This window comes from Eubalaena glacialis, chromosome 8, assembly GCF_028564815.1.
Source record: "Eubalaena glacialis isolate mEubGla1 chromosome 8, mEubGla1.1.hap2.+ XY, whole genome shotgun sequence".
NCBI lineage: Eukaryota > Metazoa > Chordata > Mammalia > Artiodactyla > Balaenidae > Eubalaena > Eubalaena glacialis.
This window is the reverse complement of record NC_083723.1, coordinates 14206156-14229987: the sequence shown is the minus strand read 5'-3', so window position 1 is coordinate 14229987 and position 23832 is coordinate 14206156. Positions and strand designations below refer to the sequence as shown.

Here is a 23832-nt window from a genome sequence, read left to right as displayed (position 1 = left end):
CACACAGAATTTGAGGATTTGATTTCAAGTTGAAATTTGGATTTTAATGTGAGGATCCTCTCAGTATCATTGGTTATAAAAGACAGACTTAAGTTTTTTTAATATAATAGTTGACATCCTTAAGAAAAAAGATACTTAAATCATTTACGTTTAAAAGGTAATACACAGCGAATTCCCTGGTGATCCAGTGGTTAGGACTTGGAGCTTTCGCTGCCGAGGGCACGAGTTCAATCCCTGGTCGGGGAACTAAGATCCTGCAAGCTGCTCAACGTGGCCAAAAAATAAAAGGTCTCTTATTTTAAAAAAAGAAAAGGTGATATACAAGTTACTTAGGTGAACACAGAAGGGAGTAACATGGCATGCTACTCAGAATTCTGGGAACTCATTTTGATCTTTTTGAGATCACAAAATCATATACATTTTAAAATATTAAAAAGTAGAGTTTCTGCTCCTTCTCAGCTCACATGAAGATAACACATTAGAAATGGGGATAATGTCGATGGTTTTTACACATTTAGACTTGTTCCTGCAGTCCAAACCTAGGGGAATCAGAAAGTATTAAGAAAGAACCTGCTCGGTGCTTTGTGACCACAGAGAGGTGTGGGAGGGAGACGCAAGAGGGAGGGGAAATGGGGATATATGCATACATATAGCTGGTTTACTTTGTTATACAGCAGAAGCTAACACAACATTGTAAAGCATTTATACTCCAATAAAGATGTGGAAAAAGAAAAAAAGAAAGAATCCTTCTCAGAAACCAAATCTGATACCATAAACATTGCTAGAAATGTCCCAAATTTTTTAGAGAAGTTAAACAGATTATTTTTTAATTCTGAGTTGTGGATTGAGTTAATTGTTTTATGACTTAAATTTATCTCCATTGTTCTTCAATGTAAGTATCCTTTTGCCAACTTCTACATGATTTAACAATATATATGAATGAATTCATCTGGCATGACTGTGAAACATATTCCTGATAAGGCTGTACTTCAAAAATAGCTTTGAGGGACTTCCCTGGCAGTCCAGTGGTTAAGACTTCGCCTTCCAATGCAGGGGTGTGGGTTTGATCTCTGATCGGGGAGCTAAGATTCCACATGCCTTGTGGCCAAAAAACCAAAACATAAAAAAACAGAAGCAATATTGTAGCAAATTTAATAAAGACTTTAAAAATGGTCCAAATCAAAAAAAAAAGCTTTGTAATTAAAAATTCCAAACTTCATACTATTGGCATAAATTTTGAGTTGTTGAGCTTAGAACAGGACAGTTGGAAAATCATTATATTAGTGGTTTATTTGTCATGATAAATTAACATTTTCCCAGTACCAAATTTGAAGTACTAGATAAATATAAGTACATGTCACATATATTATACGTGTATATTTATATATTATGTATATTATTATATATACATATTATATTGTATATATGTAATATGCATATACTTTGAGGGACATTTAAAATAGGAACCGGAAAACTATGAGAAACCACAACTGGAAGAGTACAGTGGCCCTCCTTACTAACATCTATCAAAACCTGCCTTATGGGGCTTCCCTCATGGCTCAGTGGTTAAGAATCCTCCTGCCAATGCAGGGGACATGGGTTCGATCCCCGGTCCAGGAAGATCCCATATGCCGCGGAGCAACTAAGCCCGTGCGCCACAGCTACTGAGCCTGCGAGCCACAACTACTGAAGCCCATGTGCCTAGAACCCGTGCTCCTCAACAAGAGAAGCCACCGCAATGAGAAGCCCGTGCACAGCAACAAAGAGTAGCCCCCGCTCGCTGCAACTAGAGAAAGCCCACGCACAGCAGCGAAGACCCAGCACAGCCAAAAATAAATAAAATAAAATAAATAAATTTTTTTTAAAAAGCTTAAAAAAAACTTGCCTGATGGTTAGGGGTAAGAGTGCAGATTGGTCACCATGAAAATGAGGATGCAATTTTATGAGAAAGACTCATCAGCATAATTCTAATGAGTTATGGTCTTTGTTGTGACAAACGAGAAATTCAGTGGTCTCACCCTAAAGGACATTATAAAACAACATTACTAAGAGGAAATTGAAAAAGTAATACATGGTAGAGTGATGAGGACAACTTTTTTTCTGATTGACCAGGTAGATAAATATTGCATGCAAGTATCAAAATACATTTAGTTTTGCCACAATAGATATTCTCTTCACAAAAAGCCTATGAATCATCCTGGACTCACGAGACTGGGTGGTAATAAGCAGATGCCTCTTTAATGACACCTGGCGTGGCTTCATTCCCTCACCCCCTTTTCCCCCCCCACCCCCTTTTCTTAGAGGCTTGTTGTTTATACTAATTTAAATTCAGCTTTACAGCCTGAATGCACTCACAGCAGTAGGTGATGCTAAATGCATGCTGCACTTTCTTTTTGCTTTTTGCTTTTCCGTTCGGAGCAGAGAAAGGTTTATTGCAGGGCCAAGCAAGGAGAACAGTGGCTTGTGCTCAAAAAACCCGAATTCCATGCAGCGCTTTCTTTTTTTTTTTTTTTTGGCCACACCCTGCGGCATGTGGGATCTTAGTTCCCTGGCCAGGGATTGAACCTGTGCCCCCTGCATTGGGAACACAGAATCTTAACTTCACCACTTCCCATTGCTCCAAAGAATTAGGGATAGTGGAGATAACTGGTCCCTGATTTAGGATTTTTGCTATCATTGCTGTAGCTCTTTTTTCTCTCATTTGGGAAGAAATATATAATAAACAGTTCATAGGTCCACGGCTTCATTTAGGAACGTTTACTAAAGCTTCTAAGGACCAAAGCTGAGTCAAACTAAAAAGTGTGCTCCCAAGCAATAAATAACTTTAATCTGATTTAGTCACTTAATCTGGCATCAACAGGCAAAAGCAGAAATACTTCCCCACATTCTAGGTATTTTTTTGCTGGCATCAAAACTTAAAGTCTTAGGCAAAGCCTTGTAAAGGCTTATAATGTTTGTCTCTCTGCAAAATGATGGCTTCACCACAGTTGTGATTCTCTCTTGCAGGGAAAAAGAAAATGTTTTAGCAATTCCACAGTGTTGACAGCTGCAAAGAAAATGAAAAAGAACTCATAGTTTAATTTGTAGTCATTGGGGAATAGAGAAAAGGGATGATGAAAAGAAATGTTTCCAGTTCATCCTTAAGAATTTGTTTTCTGACACATGGAACAACCTACTGGACAAATATAATGAATATTATAATGACAATGTAAAATCTCTGAATAGATTTGGAAATTGAAGCATTAGATCATATTTATAAGCATTTTCATTTCTTCCCATTGAAAATAACATGAGAAGCTACAAGTTGAAACCAAAGCCATGATGGCTTGAAGGCATTTGCTTCTTGTGTGAGATGTCACACTTGTTCCTGTCATAAATAATTACAGACTGAAATATACATTTGTTTTTATTCCAGTTAGGACTCGAGATAGGAAAATCATAATGTAGCCACAGATAAAGTGGGGAACTTTGAGAGCATGGTGGAAGCCTGCAGTGAATTCACAAGGATCCTTGTGGCGGAATCAGGATGGCAGAGGTTGACTGTAATGTGGTTGCTGAGGAGGAACATTGTTCTGTGAAAACTGAAGGGCATTCCCCACCGTGTGCCTGTCATTTCTACTCTGCCGTGCGAAGCAGGCAGTAGCAATTGCGTTCCTGGGGACCAGATGTCCCAAGGGATTTTCTTCCCCCCTACCGCCCTCCACCATAAATAACCCAGCCCTTATTAGGCCTTTTAGCTATCTTCTTTTTCATGATCAAAGTTATTTAAAAACAAAATTTAGGATTGTCAGATATTTCTCAGACTCCCCAAATCTAGAACAGTGCCTGGCACATAATGGGCCCTCAGTAAATAGAATGCAGCAATCAAATTTTAATAATATTTGTCTTCTTCAAAACTCATTTTTAAAAACTAACACTTTTCAGGAGAATATAAGAACCTATTTCAATGAAGGGTGAATTCAGCCGTCCAATGACACATCTGAGTATGCAGTCAGTCCTCAGAAGGAGGGACCTCGGGAGGTTCCCTCAAGTCATTGACAGCTACAGAAAAGAGCAGACAGGACTCCTGTCAGCAGCAGAGGTTTTAGTTTTGTGTAACCTTCTGCCATCTCGGCCGTCTTCACTACTGGGAGCCTAGGCTTTCTTTTTCATTAGCAGATTGCTGGTGCCCTATTTGACGAGATATACAGAATGCTCCTATTAATGCAAAAGAAAGGATTTTCATGGATTCAGATAGCTGGATAATTCCCCAGTCTTCTACAGTGGGAATGAGAGCAACGTGGTGTGGCCCAGTGCTGGGCACTGGGATTTGCTGAGTGAGTGGTGGGTGAGTGAGCATGTAAGTGATCAATTTGTACATGAGTAAATGCACAAATAAAACAACACGCCTAATTTTAAACCATTCAGAATAAAGCAGATAGGTTTAGACAATTGCCTACCTTTTCCAGACAAAGTTGGAGGTGGGTTTTTTTTTCCTTTTTGCTAGAAAATTGCATCGAAAATTCTGCCAATATGTCTGTATTATCCATTCACATAGGCATACTTTTAATATGCAAAGTATTAATATTTGTATAAACAACCAAACTCACATACTCCAAGCCTTTGGGTATATGCTAACCATTTGCAATACATTTCCAAGGAGAAGACAGGCATAGCAGAAAGTGGCAAGCTCTCTGTCCATTTCCAAAAAGATCTCTCCAAATTCCACTTCCTTTGCCCAAGGAGAATTGCATTCGCGGTGAGTCTTGCTTACTTGAGTTTTGCTGGGAGAACCTCTTTGTATCACTGAGTATTTCTTTCCAATCACAGATGAAGCCAGTCAACCTTTGGTTCCAACATCATGCCCAATGAAACCTTGAGCTAACACGTAGCTAAATTTAGTCTCCCCTCTTCTGTCTTCCTCATCCCACCTTCTAGCTGCATAAAAAGTAAGCAGAGCACTAAAGGAAAAACAATGCCATAGAGAAATCAAGAACCCCTAAATTATCCAAAGCTTGCCAATACGCTTCTCAGTGTAGTAAATGTATAACTCAGATATAATTTTAAAATTTGTGTTGATGGTGGGTCCCTATACTGTGTTTAAGAAAAGGATTCATTTCCTGGGCACCGATCCCTGTCTACCAGCAACTCCAGGAATAAGCCATGCGGGCAGTTACGATGCCTCCTCACTTCTTTCTCATCTCCATGTAATGTCAACTTGTATAAATTTAATTTAATCTTTTGATTATACTCTGGATCAAAGCTTTTGTTAACACTTGAGTGGGAACCCAAACAAAAGAGAAACTAGCACATCTCACAAATACAGTAAAATATTTAAGAACAGATATGATGCATCTTAAAATTTTTAATTAAAACAAACAAAACAAGACAAATAAAAAGCACCCCCCTCTAGAGTGTTGAGTTTGCCAGATTCAGTTGTAGTATTGTTGTAGTAGGAACTGTCAACTGTTCAGAACAGGGCTACAGCTGCTAACTTCATTTTGCCAAAGGACTCGAGAAAGATTCAGGTCCAGTAAGAATGATCATTGTATTGTTGAGTTGACCCTTGCCTGGGAGGCCTGTCAGTTCCCTGAGATGTGGAGTTCCTTCCACGATGTTTACTGCTAACGGGCTGCATAACTAGGGTCCAGCCTGTGCTCCATAAGCAAATTGTTCCAAATTGTTTGGAATTGACATTATTCATCCCATCTTACATCACTGAGATCTAGTAGAATCCTTTCACGCCTGCCTCGTCATTTGTAAGTGGAAACCAAAGGCATACACATTAGATTTTTTTCTTTCTCAACAGTTAAACAAAAGACTGTTTTCACAGTGTGTTTGGGAATTTGGGGTGAGTCTTGGGTTTCATTAAAGATGAGAGAGGAAATGGAGACCCATAACTGCACATCATCACTATACCTTGGAAATACTGCTGATTACTAATGAGGATAATCTTGCTAACATAACTGTCAAATGACCATGTTGAAATGGTCCTGACCCTTCTGACCTACCTTCTCCTAGGTATTGTTCACTATTTTCTCCTTTGGCGTGCACCGGCTTTCCCTGTTAGATTTGTCAGGTTTTCAAAAGCTTCAGAAGAACTTCAGCGACTAGGGCATTTCAGTATTATCCATTTTTAAGTCCGGAAACATCAACAATCAGTGCTATAAATAGCAACAGCTCCTACTTCCCAGAAATAAACTAAATTCATAGTTTATGGGAAAACGTATATTCTGCTCACAATTTTGAATTCTCTTACCTCTGGTAGCTTGTTAAATTCTCTCCTCTCTTTTCCTCCTGTCCTCCTCTTGCTTCCCTTTCTCCTCTATTTTTCAAGCATCCTTAGTTAACAAAGTCGTGACAGTGTGATGCACAAGATCTCCTTTTTTAGTGTTATTGATTGACCTTAATAATTAAGGTCAAGAGGGTCCCCATTTGTACCTGCTTTTAAAATCAACAGATAGCAGTGGCTTAGAAAATACTAATATTCACGAATGAGGTCACGTTTAATTTAGCCAAGTTACTTAAATATAGGCCCAAAATGTTTACATTTAAAAATGAAAAGGTCGCATTTGACTTCCCTTGCACGTACAGTGGTGAGTTAGCCCAGAGGAGTGGGAGACATTTATAAATTTAAATTCCTTTATGCAGTAATCTATGATTATCAACCCCCTTCCCATATAAGTGGGGAAAGAGGACAGAACTGTTACTTGGGGGACCATCAGCAGAGGCTCCCACTGTCCCTTTCAACCTTCCTGGTGGCCATAGGCCCTCCCCTCCCCCTGGATAAAAGCGGGGGATCTTGCCCCATGACTGCTTTTCAAGGAATACAGTCTCCTGTGGTCACTTTAAATTGCAGATAAGATGCCCAGTCCCCTGACAAAAATCAAAACTTGGAAACTAACAAATTTCCCCACCACCAGCGGCCCCAACTGGGCCTCCTTCCTGCTATTGCCACTGTGGAAAAGGGTAACCCAGTCCCTCTTTCTTCCCCTGTTGGAATGACTCTCCTTTCCTCAGCTTGCGGACTCTGTTTCTGACAGGTCAGGTTGAGGTGGGGAGAGGACAGATGGGGGGTAAGAATGGCCCCATTTTGCTGAGCAAGATGGCTTCCGCCCTCTGGGCCGACAGATGGCTCAAGCCAGCTCTCGGGGGCACGCTCGTGAGGTCTTCCCAGGCCCCGCTGGGACCTTCCAAGGGCACATCTTCCAGCTGCCCACTCCCCTCTCAGGGCTTGGTTTTCTCCAAGTCCACTCCTCAGGGCTGTCTCCGTGATGCTGTCCCAATGCCCATGGCTCAGGGGGTCCTCTGGGACAAGGATTTTAAATGGCTCCTACCCATGGCAATGAGTCCAGGGAAACACATGCATCTCACTTATCATGGGGAGCGTGGCTAGTGCCAATGCACTGAAGCTCCGTTTCCTCTCTCTCTCTCTTCTTCCCCTTCTTCCTCTCCCTGCCTTTTTCTCTCCTCCCCTGTCAGCTCTTAAAGCCACTGCCTCTCACCTCTAGATTCTCCGGGTGTGTATACCCGAAATTGAGGAGACAATACTTATTCAAGCACTTTCATTAATGTTGAGGAGAGGAGAAAGCATCCCATGCCCCATCCCTGAGAGTCAGGAAGACACACAGAATTTCAAAAATTCTCTTTATCTACCCTCACCATGAGCGCCTGAGTCCTGGGATTATCTAACTGGTTTTCAGAAATGTCTTCTGTAAAAGCATGAAGATCTAGTCCCTCCTTTGGAACGAAGCACCTATGGAATCTTGGTGCCTCCACCGAAATTCCCAACTTTGCATTCTGTGACAAGACAAGAAAGATTCAATTATTTTTCATGGTCAACTACTGTTTTCTGTTCTTCAGGGTAAAGTCTTTTCATGGTGAAATTATAACATCCAGAAAAATTCAAAAAAGCTTTTTTGCAACTTAGAGCAAAAGCCCAGGAATTACCACAAAAGCATGTAAGAAAAATGAAGTTATGAACAAACATTTATGGAATACCTCTTTGATTGTTAGAGCACCGTGTTGGGTGCTTTGCCTATGTTAACTTAATTAGTCTGCACAATAACCTTATAAAGTGTGCATTATTGTTCCCATTTTATTGATGAGCAGACTGAGACTCTAAGAGGTGAAATCATTCACCAGCAATTTCCCACTAGTCAGTGGCAAAGCCCAGACTTGGACCCAGCCAGTGGGGAAATTTTTTCCTCGCTCTCTCTGTATATTTATCTCTTAAACATTATTAAGAAAAATTACCTTTAGTGGCTTTTAAGAAGCTTTTAGGGGAGAGGATTTTTTACTGTTGTTATTGCTGTTTTTACAACATCAGTTTTCGTGCAGATTATCCTCATAATGTGAGTCAAAGTGACATTTTTTAAATTATTAGCACCTTTAATTATTATTTATTTTATTTATTTATTTTTTGGCTGTGTTGGGTCTTCGTTTCTGTGCGAGGGCTTCCTCTAGTTGCGGCAAGCGGGGGCCACTCTTCATCGCGGTGCACGGGCCTCTCACTATCGTGGCCTCTCTTGTTGCGGAGCACAGGCTCCAGACACGCAGGCTCAGTAGTTGTGGCTCACGGGCCCAGCTGCTCCGCGGCATGTGGGATCTTCCCAGACCAGGGCTCAAACCCGTGTCCCCTGCATTAGCAGGCAGATTCTCAACCACTGCGCCACCAGGGAAGCCCCCAAAGTGACATTTTAAAGATCATGACACCTCCAATTCTTTACTCTTGTCTGTGAGTGTTTCTAAAGTTGAAGCCAAATAGTAGAGGGATCTTAATTCTAACTGACAGTGAGAAACATTGAGCAGGTAGGTATTCTCAGAGGTGGAATACCTATCTATACCCATAAAATAAGCATTAAAACATATGCTGTAAAAAGCTCTTTCTCACAGTTACTCATTAAGAAATTGTGCGTCATCCATTTCTTGCCAGTAGGTCTAAGATAATTTGTATCATATCCTGGCCTTTAGTTATGCCACCTTCAGACACACCACCATTTCCTATGCCCATACCCTTGCCAGATATTATTAATCAATCAAGGCACTGTTTCTTCCTGAACCTCGAACCTCCAGAGCTCCAGGAAGCCATGGCCAATTGATTGGTGTTGCCTGCAAGATTAAATCTGTTTGTCCTTTGTTGAGTGTCTTCCTCTGATTAAACTCTTTCATCTGCTTATCCTCATGCCTTTACTATCTCTGGTTCAGGTTCTCCAATAGAAACCCTCTAAATATTCACACTTCTCTTGTTCCCCATCTTGGGCGCAGCTATGTGCAAGAAGGCACTAGATTGCATGTCACAAAAATAAATTTTGTTTGGGAAATGGTTGCATTCTCCTACTCTTCCTGGATCAACATCCTAATCAGAGCTGCCAACATAACTCTACGTGAGTTTAACCTTAAACCTGGGAGCCCATGAGACTGAAATGAACGTATTATATAAAGAAGACAAAAATCATCCCTTGGAGGAAGAGAGAACGGTGACTGTGACCAGACCAGAAAGCAAGGGGAAGGAGACTGATGATGGCTTACTGCCAGCTCCTCGGCTCTCAGATGCTAGAAGCTCTGTGTTCGAGAATGGACACAGTAATGCCCCGTGTGAACAAAAGCCTCTTGACCAAAAAGTGTTGAGGTTACACAAATATTGGGCAAAGAATCGTCTCAGCTGATGGACTGAAAGCCCTGCAAAGTCACCGATTTCCAGCATTGACAGGTTTCCTTTTCTTAAAGATACGTGCAACAGAATTACTTGTCACATTGACATCTGTAATCACATTCTCCGTGGCAGAGTTTAACAGCATGTCATAGACTATTACGACATGCGGCGCATCAGACAACTTGTCTGGTTGCCCTGGGCTTCTGTGATACCACCCTCAATTGCTGCTGATGACACCTACATGCCAGCAGTGAATAAATTCAGCACCCGTTCACCTCCATCAGTCATAATTCGTCCCTACTGAATACCTCAACTAGACTGGGGTCCACAAGGGCATCGTAATGATCACATGGTAACCCAAGGCGTTACGTGGCTCTGAATCGCTGGGGGTTGCCACAATCACAAGGTAGTCTGTATGGTGGGTTAAATTATAACTACTACTGAATAACGATAGCACACTGATACGTAACATAAGCCACCTCCATTCTTATGGAAATAGGGAGACGTGCTAATGAACACTAGTAATCATTTTAGTGATTGTTTTTAGTTTCTCTTACAACACGGACTTTATTCTCCATTGCAGTTTATGCTCTTAACTCCTATAAGCAAAGAGACAAGTGAACATGAACTGCAACAACCAAATAAGTCCCCTGTCAGAGAGGCCAGAACTCTTTTAGGTCACAAATTATCATTACAATACCATCATCCCGGTTAAAGCATTCATCAGAGATGAATCATTACCCTCGGAGTCAGGGCAAAGACAGAGGGGATCATTGCAAACGATGCCTGTGCTATTTGCTGTGGGATTGATGGGGCCGTAACTTGACTCAAAATTTTCTAATGTTGCAACCTAGGCATAAAATAGGCCATGCTTTTTGAACTGAAGTGGAAGGCAACGAGTCAAGCAACCCCTGTATGAAGGATTCATTGAAGCCTTTTGCTTCACACTTGGATGACTACAGTAGCAGCCTAGTGACTGATCTCCTGGTCTGTAGTCTCTCGACACTCTAGTCCATTCTCGCCACATGGTCACATTCCCAGCCGAAAGAGCTCCATTTCAGTACCCTTCCCCACGCCCCCCCTCAAAAACCATTCATCGGAATCTCTTGCCTGGAGGGAATTTAACCCTTCCAGGCTGACCTGTCACTTGCCCAATGTCTGAACCCTCTTTTGCATGCAAACTAGTTAACTCGCCACCGCCATGTTTCTCACCTCTTGTTTGGAATGGATCTTCTGTCTTGCCAAATCCTCACCTAACCTCCAAGACCTGTGTTCTGCCCCCATTTCTTCTATGAAGTCTTCCAAGCCATCCATCTTCATCTTTCTTCCTCTGAAATCGCTCATTCGTTCCCAGTATTTTTCTGAGCACTGACCACGTGAGTAGAGAGATTTTTATCAGATAGTCCTTGCCCCTCGTTTGGTGTATATCGTTTCTCCGTTGGATTGTTAGAATCTTTGCATGTAATGTGCCTGTCTTATCGCCCCCTCCCCTGCCCCAGTGGGATCTTCCTGGTGCCTTACATAAAGAAGGGTCTGCAGGTACCAGACTGCTCTGCCAGAGTCCTCAGCATCTCAGGAGAGCTGGAATTTGTCTTGTGTGTCCAATGCCTGCATCTGGAGTCCCAGCCTAGTGGCCTTGTTTGCTCAGTGACATGCCGTTCCATCATGACGTCTCCTTGCAGTAAATCCCTACCTCTGGCAACCAGAAAATCAAACTCCAAAAGCTAGTCCCAGAACTACAAGCGTTTTAAAAGCAGCCTCTTTCTATCTTTGCCCTCAAATCGCCTTTTCAAACCTCAGTTTTGATTTCCTGATTTAGTTGCAACATGTGTAGATGCAAATATTTCCCTTGAATAGCGAAAGGCCTTTCATTTAAAATCTGAGTTTCCCAGGTCAAAGAGCCTCCCGCCTTGCTGCCTGGATTCCTCTCATTTCCTTCTTGGAAGTCAGAGTCCGAGGAGGAGTTTCCGTGCGATCTATGGAAGCGCTGAAAGGAATCGGAGCCGCCTAAGCAAAATTGGCACATCTGACAAGTTTTCAACAACACAGTGTGTGACTGTCTCCACACTTGGATGCATGGGAGCAAATGAAAATGGGCGAGTTGTAAGGCATTGGGGAATATTAGAAAATTCCCCACAAAGCACTGCCACGTGTTTGACACGCTGAGATGATGATCCCAACTCCCCTGAAAGAGGAACAAAAACGAAAAACGCTCAACTTCACGGAAGCCTTCCTGACTTGAGAACCACCCTTCCCTGCCCTGCCACCTCGCAGGCACAACCTTCCTATGAAAGTGTTCCCTCCGTCAGGCCGTTGCAGGTCCCTCTGGCTCTGACACTAGCGCTGTCCTACCCTCTGTAAGTGATGCTAGGGCCCAGGAAAGAAGAGAGGAACGAAGTGGTGGCGGGGGGGACAAAAAGTGGCACCATGTTTTAGCAATGTCACCGTGCAGTACTGGCAAGTGAGGCTGCACCCGGGGAAGAGGCTGGTAAGATGTTCGCGTTTGCCTTTCTTCTTCTCTCCACCCAGGATGCAGGCAGAGCCTCTCGTTACCGCCAGGTGAGCGCCGACTCGTGTCAGTCTTCTCGGGAGCAGAAAGCCACGCCTGCATCACGGTGTGTGCTGTGGCTGTCAGGTGCCTTGCCTCCCTCTGAAGCCTTCTCCCAGGCTAAACACGCTGACATCCTGCCTAAAATAGAACCCGCAACCCTGCCACCTAAATGAATCTGGCTTCCTTCCGTAGGCTTTCAACTGGGGCCAATCAGGTGGAGCAGGGCTTCCCAGGCCCAAGACACGAGGAAGCCAGAGGCGATGGGTCAGCCGCTGAGCTCTCACAGTGCACTGGGGGCAAGGGGGGTTGTCCATTTCATGGTGCAAGTGAGGAAAGCGGAAGTAGCCAGCCTCAGAGTAGGACAAGGAGCCTGCTCCCCGGGCCTTCCCGCCATTGCCTGTGGGGTCGTAGGAACAGCCTTTGAATCCTGGGATGCTTAATGCAAGACCACTCATCAATAGAGTACTTACGTGCCCTGATCTATTGATGTGGACTCCTCCTGACCTTGCTGGCACGGATGGGACACGCTCATGGCCAGTGCTGCTGGGGGGACAGCGCAGGCTTGCTCAGTGAGACTGCGGAGCTGCAGACTCCCTGCGGGACCGCTGACCACTCTCACGTAATTACTTGACCTCTATCGGCAGCCTTTGGCAACTGCCATGGAGACTAGATATTCGCACAGCTCCTTCATTAGCGCCCTCCCACAGGGGCTTTTGTGGTAGAAACATGGCCTGCCAAGTGAGGAGGGGGGCATCTCTCCATCCTGATCTTTGGCACTGAATCCTGTGGTCTCGCAGGTCCTCTGCGGTGCCAGTTGTATCTGGAGTCCAAGGGACAGCTGAGTCCAGAAACCATTCCTTCCAAAGACAGTAATTGAGAAACTGCGTTCAAAGCCCTGCTTGGGGTACTGTGGGCATAGAGAACGGCATTGTTTATAAACTTAGTCTACAAGCAGCTGATGGTCTGGTGGGAAATTGCGAACAGGATGCAGGGCCTTTCCTAAGAGCAGGTGCCCTCCCGTGTCCTCCCTGTGGTAGGAGCCAGGTGACATTTAGAAAGTGAGCACATGGGGGGCCAGACCTGGACTCCAGCTCTGCCACTTGCAAACTCCTCCCTGACCCTCCACTGTCTTGTCAAGTAACAAGGGGCAGGACTAGGGCCCACAGGACTGAGCTGTTGTGAGAATGTGGAATGAATGGAAACCACATCCATGACAGCGCTTCCTAAGGCAGTATTATTCATGTGTCGCGGTGGCCCCTAGGCCGAGACACCACAGCTCACATCTGGGAAGCGGCCCTGGAAGACGACCAGCAGAGCAGGGCTGCGTGACCATCCTGTGGTACCTGGAGGGAAAGCGTCCAGCCCGAGCTCCACAGCTTTCCCCAGGAGAGTCCATGATGTCGGGAAACGGAGATCATAGTTTCTTTGTTTACAGATCAGATTTTTGTTTTTCTCCCTAACCCAAAGCAAGCTTACAGATTAGATTTGTCCCTGTCAGTGGACGGGGGCAAATGTGGTCTACGAATGTGGTCAGTGTTTCCAGATCTTATAGACGCCTCTGCTCATGCTCCCTTTCTCCTTAACACGGTGATTGGATCCAGCCAGGCCTCTGCTGTGCTGCGCCACACCACCCCTTTACGGAAGACAGAGGCTACCAGATGCAAAGAACAGCCTTCCCCCACCTGCCACAGAAGCCTCGGTCCTCTAACCTTTAGGGCCAGTTTAAAACACATCATTTAAAATGCACTTTTAGGACCTCCCTGGTGGCGCAGTGGTTAAGAATCCGCCTGCCAATGCAGGGGATACGGGTTCGAGCTCTGGTCTGGGAAGATCCCACATGCCGCGGAGCCACTAAGCCAGTGCGCCATAGCTACTGAGCCTGCATTCTAGAGCCCGCGAGCCACAACTACTGAGCCCCCGTGCTACAACTACTGAAGCCCACGCACCTAGAGCCCGTGCTCTGCAACAAGAGAAACCACCGCAATGGGAAGCCCACGCACCACAACGAAGAGTAGCCCCTGCTCACTGCAACTAGAGAAAGCGCGCGCGCAGCAACAAACACCCAACGCAGCCAAAGATAAATAAATTAATTAATGTAATTAAATCTATTTTAAAGACAAATAAAAAATAAAATGCACTTTTAAAAAATGTTCAGCCCTCGGTAGTCATTTCACCTCTATTTTGAGTTTCAGATATTCGTTTATGACCCCAGTTCTCTCCAGCCTTCAGAAAGCTTAGGCTCCTTGACAGTGCTGTAGAGGAGGTGGCAGTGCTGGGAATGGACTTCTGTGTCCCTGACTCCAGGACCCGGGCCCTCAACCACTGTGAGCACCAGGGTGCTGCTGGGGCACCCTCGTCCTGCTGGGGTGTCAGGGCGCTGGCCCCCGACCTTGAGAGAGGAGCAGGATGTCGGGGAAGGGAAGGAGGGATGGAGGGAGCAGGGGAGACCCGAGCAAAGGAGAGGATGTAAGGGAGCGCACTGTGTGTGAGCAGCCCTGTGGGGAAGGGGTGCGGCTCCCCAGCCAGACAAGGGCCTTCAGTGCGTGAGGAGTCCACCCTCCCTCTGCTTCTGAGACAGAGCAGGTATCTGTGCTGCCCTGGCAGCATTCACATCTTTCTGCCCTCACTGATGCTTGATTTTATTTTTTTTTAACTTTTATTTTATATTGGAGTATAGTTGATTTACAGTGTTGTGCTAGATTCAAGTGTACAGCAAAGTGACTCATATACATATATCTATTCTTTTTCAGATTCTTTTCCCAGATAGGTTATTACACAGTGTTGAGTAGAGTTCCCTGTGCTGTACAGTAGGTCCTTGTTGATCATTTTATATATAGTAGTGTGTATCTGTTAATCCGTGATTTTGTTTTTATATAAGATATTTTCCCCTTCCCTCCACGCAGTCGGTCCATGTGTGTTTCTCTCTCCTTCAGATGCTCATCCTCTGCCACTTTCTTCCACATCCGCATCTCCAGATCTGTTCAAGGATTATGAATCGGCTCTCGGGGAGCCTCTGATAGAGGCCAGGGCATGAGTGGTCTTCAGGTGCATGTGCAGACCCTGAACAGAGCCCGGAACCTCACCTGTGGGCCTGTCTCTTGCAGATTATTGGGACCATTCCTCTGATGCCGAATCCGGGGCCATCGAGCCAAGCAGCAAGCAGCACTCAGGGCCTTCAAGTGCAGCCGATCACCCCCCAGCTCCTGACCAACGCCCAGGGCCAGATCATCGCCACGGTCATTGGGAACCAGGTCCTGCCAGTGATCAACACCCAGGGCATCACGCTCTCCCCCATCAAGCCCGGTCAGCAGGTAAAGGCTCCATGTCCAGGCAGCCGTGACTACCTGGACACCTCTCCTGACTGCCCTTCTTCTGTTTGGGCTCAATCAATGAAAAGTCATTTTTAAATTAGAAAATATTTAATCCCACTAATCCTAACATATCAATACTTATAAAAAAGCTAGTAGCTTTATTCTTCATTATTAGTGGATACGGGTGATAACTATTAAATAGCTGCTAATCTACAAATATGAATATATTCAATTGTAACAGAGACAATGGCCTAAAATTCAATAGATATGTGTTCTTATTTATCTCTGCTTAGCTGATACTTAACTTCCAATTTTAAAAGTGGTCAAGAAGAAACCAAGACCACTTACGTCTTAACTGTAAATGGAAAAAAAAAAGAAGTATTAAACACCAAGCGATCCCAACCTGATGCTTCTGAGAGTGCTGCCTACACATTAGGGAATGGGGGCTTCCCTGGTGGTGCAATGGTTGAGAATCTGCCTGCCAATGCAGGGGACACGGGTTCGATCCCTGGTCCAGGAGGATCCCACATGTCACGGAGCAACTAAGCCTGTGCACCACAACTACTGAGCCTGTGCTCTAGAGCCCGCAGGCCACAACTGCTGAGCCCACGTGCCACAGCTACTGAAGCCTAGAGCCCGTGCTCCGGAACAAGAGAAGCCACTGCAATGAGAAGCCCACGCACCACAAGGAAGACTAGCCCCGGCTCGCTGCAACTAGAGAAAGCCCACGCACAGCAGTGAAGGCCCAACGCAGCCAAAAATAAATAAATAAATAAATTTTTTAAAAAATAAAAGATAAAATAATTATCTTATCTTTAAAAAAAAAATTAGGGAATGAAAAATAGGAAGTTCCAACTGGTAGAATTTCATTAAAACCATGACAATCCAGTTCATTTTTTCCATTCAAATATCAATCAAGCACTTTCCTGTATGTTATACTAGAGGCTGGGTACACAGCCCTGAAGAAGAGAGACATGGTTCCTGACCTCAAGGAACTTCTGATTAATTCAACAAACCTTTTTTGATAACCCACTCTACAGCAGGCCCCTGCTTAATAAGAAACAGGGGTAAAAGAGTGACGCTTTCTGGTCTTAAGGAGCTTGTAGTCTTGTAGAGGACACAGATACATGAGCACAGTCCCACTGTGCAATAAAACAATGTCCTGGGACCTCCCTGGCGGTCCAGTGGTTAGGACTCCGTGCTTCTGCTGCAGGGGGCCTGGGTTCGATCCCTGGTAGGGGAACTAAGATCCCATAAGCCATGCAGCACGGCCATAAATAAGTAAATAAATAAACAAACAAGCAAATAAATAAATAAACCAGAATGTCCTGTAACAGGACAGGTGTGCACAAAGTTTAGTATCATCACAGAGATGGGAGTGACCAACTTTGTCCAGAGAGTTTTGAGTCCTCACAGAGAAAATGGTTTGGAATTGAGTCTTGATGGATGAGTAGGAGTCACCCAGGTAAATGATGGGTCAACAACATTCCAGACAGTGGGACCAGCAGGCACGGAGGCAGGGAAACGTGAAGGAGGACCGAGTGTTGAGAAACAGAAGGAAGGTTCCTGTGATTGGAACATAGAGGGAGTCTGAGGACAGTCATGGAAGGGGCTTCATGTTCAAACTGAAAAGGATGGGCTTTGTCCCTGTGTGATCTTGAACACATTACACATCATCTTTGTGCCTTGGTTTTCTCATCTGTAAAATGGGGAAATGCCAGCACCTACCTCACACAGCAGTTAGGAGGCCTCTCTTACTCCTGCTGGTTCTCGCTCTGAATCTAAACCACTGCCTGGGGAGCCAAGGTCCCCACCGCCCTCTTCTTCCTCAGCTTCCTCGCAGGCAGTGGGATAGTCCCTGGCGAATGTATCGTGACGACTTCCACCCCCCCCTTGCCCCCCCCCCCCGCCCCCGTCTCTCAGCTATTTTCTTTCTTTTACTATTTACAAGATTCCATTGTATTCTCTACCTTCTAAATAGTTCCCCCAAGGGACTTCCCTGGCGGTCCAGTGGCTAAGACTCCATGCTCCCAATGCAGGGGGTGCAGGTTCGATCCCTGGTCGGGGAACTAAGATCCCGCATGTCGCGTGGCCAATAAATGAATAAATAAATAGTTCCCCCAAATAAGGCAAGATTCTCCATGTTTCACTGGCTTTTTAATCCCTAGTTCCATCTGTTCAAACTTATGTTCAAAATTATCTCTGGGGGCGGAAATGAGAAGATCAGCCTCTTTTCGTACAATCTGCTAAAAACTATCTTCTGTCAGCAAAGCCAAGTTGTAAATTGCCAAGAAGGTGAGGATTATTTAGAGAGCCACAACATTTAATACGAAGTAGCTCTCACTTTCACCTTGAATTTCTAAGGAGGGTGTGTGGGTAATAGACCATTGCTGTTACATAAGATGACAGCTCTAGATTTGGGGTAGTACAGTTTCGATCCAGAAGGACCTAACCAAGAAACGGCAAGTAAGAGGCGGGTGTGGTGCCACTCCAAACTGTCGCCCGCAATCAACATCATGAATCCATTTCCACAGTCTCTCCCGTGAGCACAGATGCACCTCAGAAGCTTCCTCACAGCACCTGTTGGCCCCTGGAACGAAACCTCATTACCACGGTGGGAACGTCTCATCCTCTGCAGGCCTAACCTCCACCACTGTCCTTGTCACTGTAGAATCAGAGGTCTAGCAACTGGGAAGAAACAGCCAGCCTCTAGGGGATGTGCCTTGCACCTCCAACTCGTGTCAGTTACAACCAGCCTCCCAGAGAGCAAGACTCTCCTTGCCCGTATAGAAGCGTGTGTCTCTCATATATGTGCATGCTGAGAGGACACGTGTGCACGGCTGAAAAGAGTGACATGCAGACCTTCCTGAATCCTCAAGTCGCAGCAGAGACCCATGGGCCCGTCCCGTTGTTCAAGGCATGTGCCAGTGGTCTATCCAAGTCCCAGAAAGATCAAGGGAACCGTTGATGAAGCTGGTGAGAAATACCAGGAAAATGGCGGCAGTTAGATGAATGACTATTACTGTTTCTTGGCATCAGCTCCGATTGAAACACCTTGGAATGTGTAGTAAAGTTAACAAGTTGGGTGAGTCGACCGGAAATGCTCAAGTCTGAGTCCCAGATATAAAAGTGGGGATTCTGAGGAGAGTGGATCATAAAATGCCCAGAGTCCAAAAGTAAAAAGGTCACAACTGGAGGTATAAGGATAGTGGTCTTCAATTTTTTCTTTAAATATTACCCTTTACATTGAAGAAATACAGTATGGACAACCACTAAAAACTAAAGGATTTCTATCGAACAGTAGAGAAGTTTCTCAGTTTATTTTTTTCATGTGATTTATGACAAATGCTTGATCTCACAAGAGCATAGTTCCAACAGTAAAATATGTCATAAATTACAGGAGCAGAGAGTTCCCTAACTCACACTCAGAAGTCCACTTTTATGGAGTGAAGTACAGAGCTCTTGGGCCAGACGACATGGGGTGATTTGTTTTAATTTAATAAAAGTAATTACATCTTTAATTTTTATACCTGCCTGCCACTAATTTGAAGAGCCTGAATAAAATCTGAGTGAAGAGTCAACCAGTCTTGATGATGATTTATTCCAGTGATGAAAGATTGAGAAACTGCAACGTTATCATCTGAAATACAAACAGTATTTTTTAAAAATTATATACCAGGATCTGATAGCCCTAGATATCACATCAGAGATCCTTGGTGAGCAATGCAAGAAAATAAGAGTGAGAAAAGGACTAGATAAAAATGAGAGACAGAGAGAGAGAGGGGATATCTTTCTGTGCATGAAACAAATTACTTAATACAAAAATAGTCGGCGGGAGCTCACAAGTAACCCTTTGTTCCCTCCATGGGACTCTGCAGCTTCAAAAGTCAGAGTCACCCAGGTGCCCGGGGTTTGCTCTTACTATCCTGTGACTGTGAATTAATGATTTCTTCATGAGCAGCACAGACATCATTTTGTGTATATTTATTCTTCCTCTGACTAAATCCCAACAAAAGTTAATGGGAGGGGTTTTTTTAGTGTCATTAAGGAAATAGAGACATTTGAAAGGGAAAATGTTCTAATTTGTAAAATCAAAGCATTGAAATTTTTCAAAAATTAAATACCATAGCTATAATACTTGGAGACTACCACCCATGAAGGCACTCAATTGTTCTTCAAAATGTAATCTTGGTGCCAATAGGAAGACAAAGGAAAGTGGTTTATTTAACTTAGCTCTCTAAAATGCCATATGATTATCCAAATCCATCCATTTTTTCAAGTAAAAAAAATGTACTCACTTCCCTGTTTTTCCCCAGCCCTTACCTGAATCAGTAGTCCCCAGTTTTTTCTTGGAGCCACCCAGAATGAGACACAAATGAGGCATTTCCACCCACAAGGGATCTACAATAGTGTAGGGGTTTCCTAGACGGATGAAATGTGTCAGTGACCCCAATACAAAACAGATCTTTGACCTTCCAGCCACATGTCTGGGCATCTCACCTCTATGGTCTCCCCTTGTCACTCCGGCTGAGCTCAGCTGACAGGGGGCAGGCTCCCTGCACACCCTGTGCCCCTGGCCTGGAATGCCTCTCCCACCTCCTCTGTCTGGGGAGCTCCCGCCACTGTCCCTCTGCCCAGGATCCCTCCTTCGTGAAGCTTCCCTGTATCATTCCCTCACCTCTGACTTCCCCTTGCTCCATTCACTGTCATCAACCTGTACTGTCACTATGAGTCTGCACCTGAAAGGAGTCTGAGACCAGACTGATTCAGCCTTGCTCAGGACCCCGCCCACGCTGGGTGCTCCATCCATCATGTTCAAATTTAATTGTTGCCAAATTATAGTGTTGCCTTGTCCGGGACACCAGATCCCAGAGCCATGCTCCCAGAAGAGCCCAGCCCAGGCCCTTCTGTGGCTTTCCAATTCTGTGTCTTCTGCATTTTCCAGTATGTTCCAAATGAGCACCTGCCGGCAGCCTGGGGAGACCTTCCACACAGCGCTGTCTTCTCGAGTTCTCTTTTCTCTCTGTCAACCCCTTCCTCTGCACTGAGATCTGACTCCTGTCCCATCTCTGTCCCTGCTGAGCCCTGGTTGTGTGTCCCAAGCTTGCGTGATGACTGCCTTGGCCTTTGCTGCCTGTGTCTGGGCATCGCCCCCAAATGCTGCTCAGGTTCTGATGCCCCTCACTTCCTCACATCCTCACGGTGGCTGGAGGACTGACACTGCCCTCACTTCTCTTTCTTGAGACCATTAGAGCTTCTGCCATGCCTCCTCCCCTGCAGGCAGGAGGGGTCTGTGATGGAGCCTTACACCTGGGGCTCTTCTTCCTGCTTAGCTTCAAGAGATGTTTTCAGAGTCATGGAACTGAGCCAGAAGGAAACCCAGTAGGTCTCCTAAACTCTGCCAGAAGGATAACTCCCTCCACACCTTTCTAAACTTCCTGCAGAGATAACTGAAATCTCCCTTGGGTATCATGTCTAGAAAATTTTTGATAACTGAAATCTCTAGATTTAAATGTCTAGAACATGATACCCAAGGGAGATTGTAGTTATCAAAATTTTTCAAAATTTTAGTCCTCAAACTTTTTCAAGTTAGATTGTCCTGAGGTCAACCCTGAATCTTTCAGCAAATTTAACACCTGTGCAGTTGTCCTGTCCGCGGTAGAATGAACTCCTCAATAACATTCAGGTATTCTTTATGCCCTCCTAATTATTAAAGGTTCCTATTAAACTTGGGCTCTGGCTTCTCTTGTCTAGACATAGTAAATCCCCTTTCTTTACCTTTTTTCTGGGAGAAGCTCCTTCCAAAACCTTGGGTGGTCCCTTAACCAGCAACATTATCTTCACCTGGGAACTTGTTAGAAATGCAAATTCTTGAGGCCCACCCTGGACCTACTGCACCAGACACTGTGGGGATGGGGCCCAGGGCTCTATTTTAACAGCCCTCCAGGTGATTCTGAAAGCCCTGAATCTTGAGAACCGCTGATTTCATTTCTCTGCCAGCTATTATAAGGGACCCAGTACACAGAGTAGGAGGGAGAGAAGGAGGGAGAATCATGATGTCATCCTGCACACTCTGGCTTCTTCTGCTAGAGCCCTCGGGGTTATACTCATTTTCTCCATAGCACCACAATGGGGCTTTAGCCTGGGGTTCATTATGCCTCCCTGAGATATTTATAAAAGCCCAAGTCTCCTCCATTTTGCCTCTGCATGTTTGGACAGTTTCTCCTCCCTCCCTCCTCAAATGAATTTCTCTATATTTAATCCCATTTGAATTTTACTGTTTATGTGGATTGACTTTTCCGTCTCCTCTATCACATTCTGGTTCTGCATTTTATCCCATTTTCCACCCCCACTTGTTTTTATGTCAATCGTGAATTTAATTAGAAGATGCTTTATTCCAGAAACTAAAATATTATTAAGGATATAGTGTGTTACACATAGAAGATATATGAGGAGCAGTGGCATAGAAGATCAAGAAAGACTTCAAAGTGTGCCTGTATCTATTTTTGTTGAATATGTTAAACATCTCCAGCAGTGCCAACTAACACAAACAAACCATCGAAGGCAGCCTGTGAGAGGCAGCAGGAAGTATCAAGCTTTTCAGACTCAATCCTGTTCCTCCCTGTTTCTCATTCACCGTGTGGGATGGACATCATCCTCTCCTTCCTTCTCTGGATAAAGCAAAGCCCCAGGCTAACATGAACTGCCCCTTCACTTTCCTCTTTTGTGGACTCTCCGTGCTCTCAGCCTGTATTAATCTGCTAGAAATGCCATAACCGTAAAATCTTGATTTTTTGACAATTAAGAACCTTTCAAAATTTTTATTGGTTGTTCTGAAGTGTCTGGTTGAACTCTGGAGGGTAAGCAGGACCCCAATGTCCTAAAAAATGCTTATTTTCTTTGGAAGAAATACATCTTTCCTAGGTTCTTAGATATCTTAGATTCATCTCTCTCTTTAACTATGTAGACATAGAACAAACTCTTAAAAGAACTATTTTACTTTCCTCTAGAATTCCTTCTCCTGCGTAGCTTAATGCATAAGCCATAGCTTGCTTTAGTGACTCCTAAATGAGATTGCAGCCTAGTAATTTTTTCTTTACTGAGTTGTGTCTGAGGAAGAAAACTTTAAATTGATTATTGTCTTTTCCAGTTCCTTGATGGTACTTTGCCACACCCAGGGCCAATTTTTATTGATGAAATGGTAAAACCAAAGACTGGCTCATGATTCAGTAACTCCAAACTGTACAAAGCTTTTGTCAAGTAACAATATTTAGAAGGACAACTCAATAGGTTAGAGGGGGTAGACTGACATGCAAATATCCATCACAATTTATTAAGCAAATTAAAAATAGATTTAATCTTCAGTGTGTGTTCCTACAGAATAAAATTTACTGGATTCAGTTGTTGATTATGTGCTCAGCAGACTGGCTAATTACTTTAGGCAGATGCTTGATGCATGTTAATTTGGGTTCCGTGTCAATTACAACTGTCTTTAGTTCACAGTCTTCGCACAGTGGAGTAATAATAAGGCTGTTCACTTGAGATGTAACTGCAGACAATTCTGGAGCGGGACACCCTGGCATCCTGGAAAGAGCCCTGAACTGTGGGGTGGGAGCCTGGATTCTAATGTTCAGCAGACTCGTGGCCTAGGGACAATCATTTACTTCCCATAATCATGCCAAGTGTCTCTGCCACATAGAGATAGCACGTGAATCGGAGGAGCAAAAGCATTACCACGGGGAACCAGAGGGGAAATAGCTCCTGAAGCACATTTCCAAAGTAGCACTTGACTAACAATTGTTTGAAAGTAAAATGTTAATTGATGGTTAAAAACACTTTAGGGAATTAGAAAGACTGACAATCCCAGGTGTTGGTGACGATGTGGAGCAACTAGAATTCTCATACGTTGCTGGTGAGACTGTCAAAGGCTACCACCACTTTGGATATCAGCCTGGTAGTTTCTTTAAAAGGCAAATATGCATTTATGGTATGACCCAGTCATTTCCACAATTCCACTCCTAGGTATTTACATATAAGAAATGAAAACACAGGTACACACAGAGACTTGTACATCAATGTTTATCACAGTTTTCTTCATAACAGCACCAAACTGGAAATAACCCAAATGTCCATCAACAGATGAATGGATAAACAATCTGTGGCATAGGTATACACACAGGTATATACTATATATAGTATTCAGCAATAAAAAGGAATGAGCTACTGATATATGCAACAAAACGGGTGAATCTCAAAAACGGTATCTGAGCAAAAGAAGCCAGATGCAAAAAGAGTACATGCCATACAATTCCATTTTTAGAACCATGCCAAATGAG

The 23832-nt window shown here is 44.2% G+C and overlaps 1 protein-coding gene across 2 annotated transcripts in view; it reads left to right on the top strand.

Annotated features, from left to right (window-relative positions):
- POU6F2 (POU class 6 homeobox 2) overlaps nucleotides 1-23832 on the top strand; it is a 456556-nt gene that overhangs the window by 417289 nt on the left and 15435 nt on the right. For both annotated transcript variants that reach the window (XM_061197578.1, XM_061197579.1), the window contains one exon: nucleotides 15290-15496. In XM_061197578.1, coding sequence (XP_061053561.1) covers nucleotides 15290-15496 — 207 coding nt within the window. The remainder of the gene's footprint in view (nucleotides 1-15289; nucleotides 15497-23832) is intronic.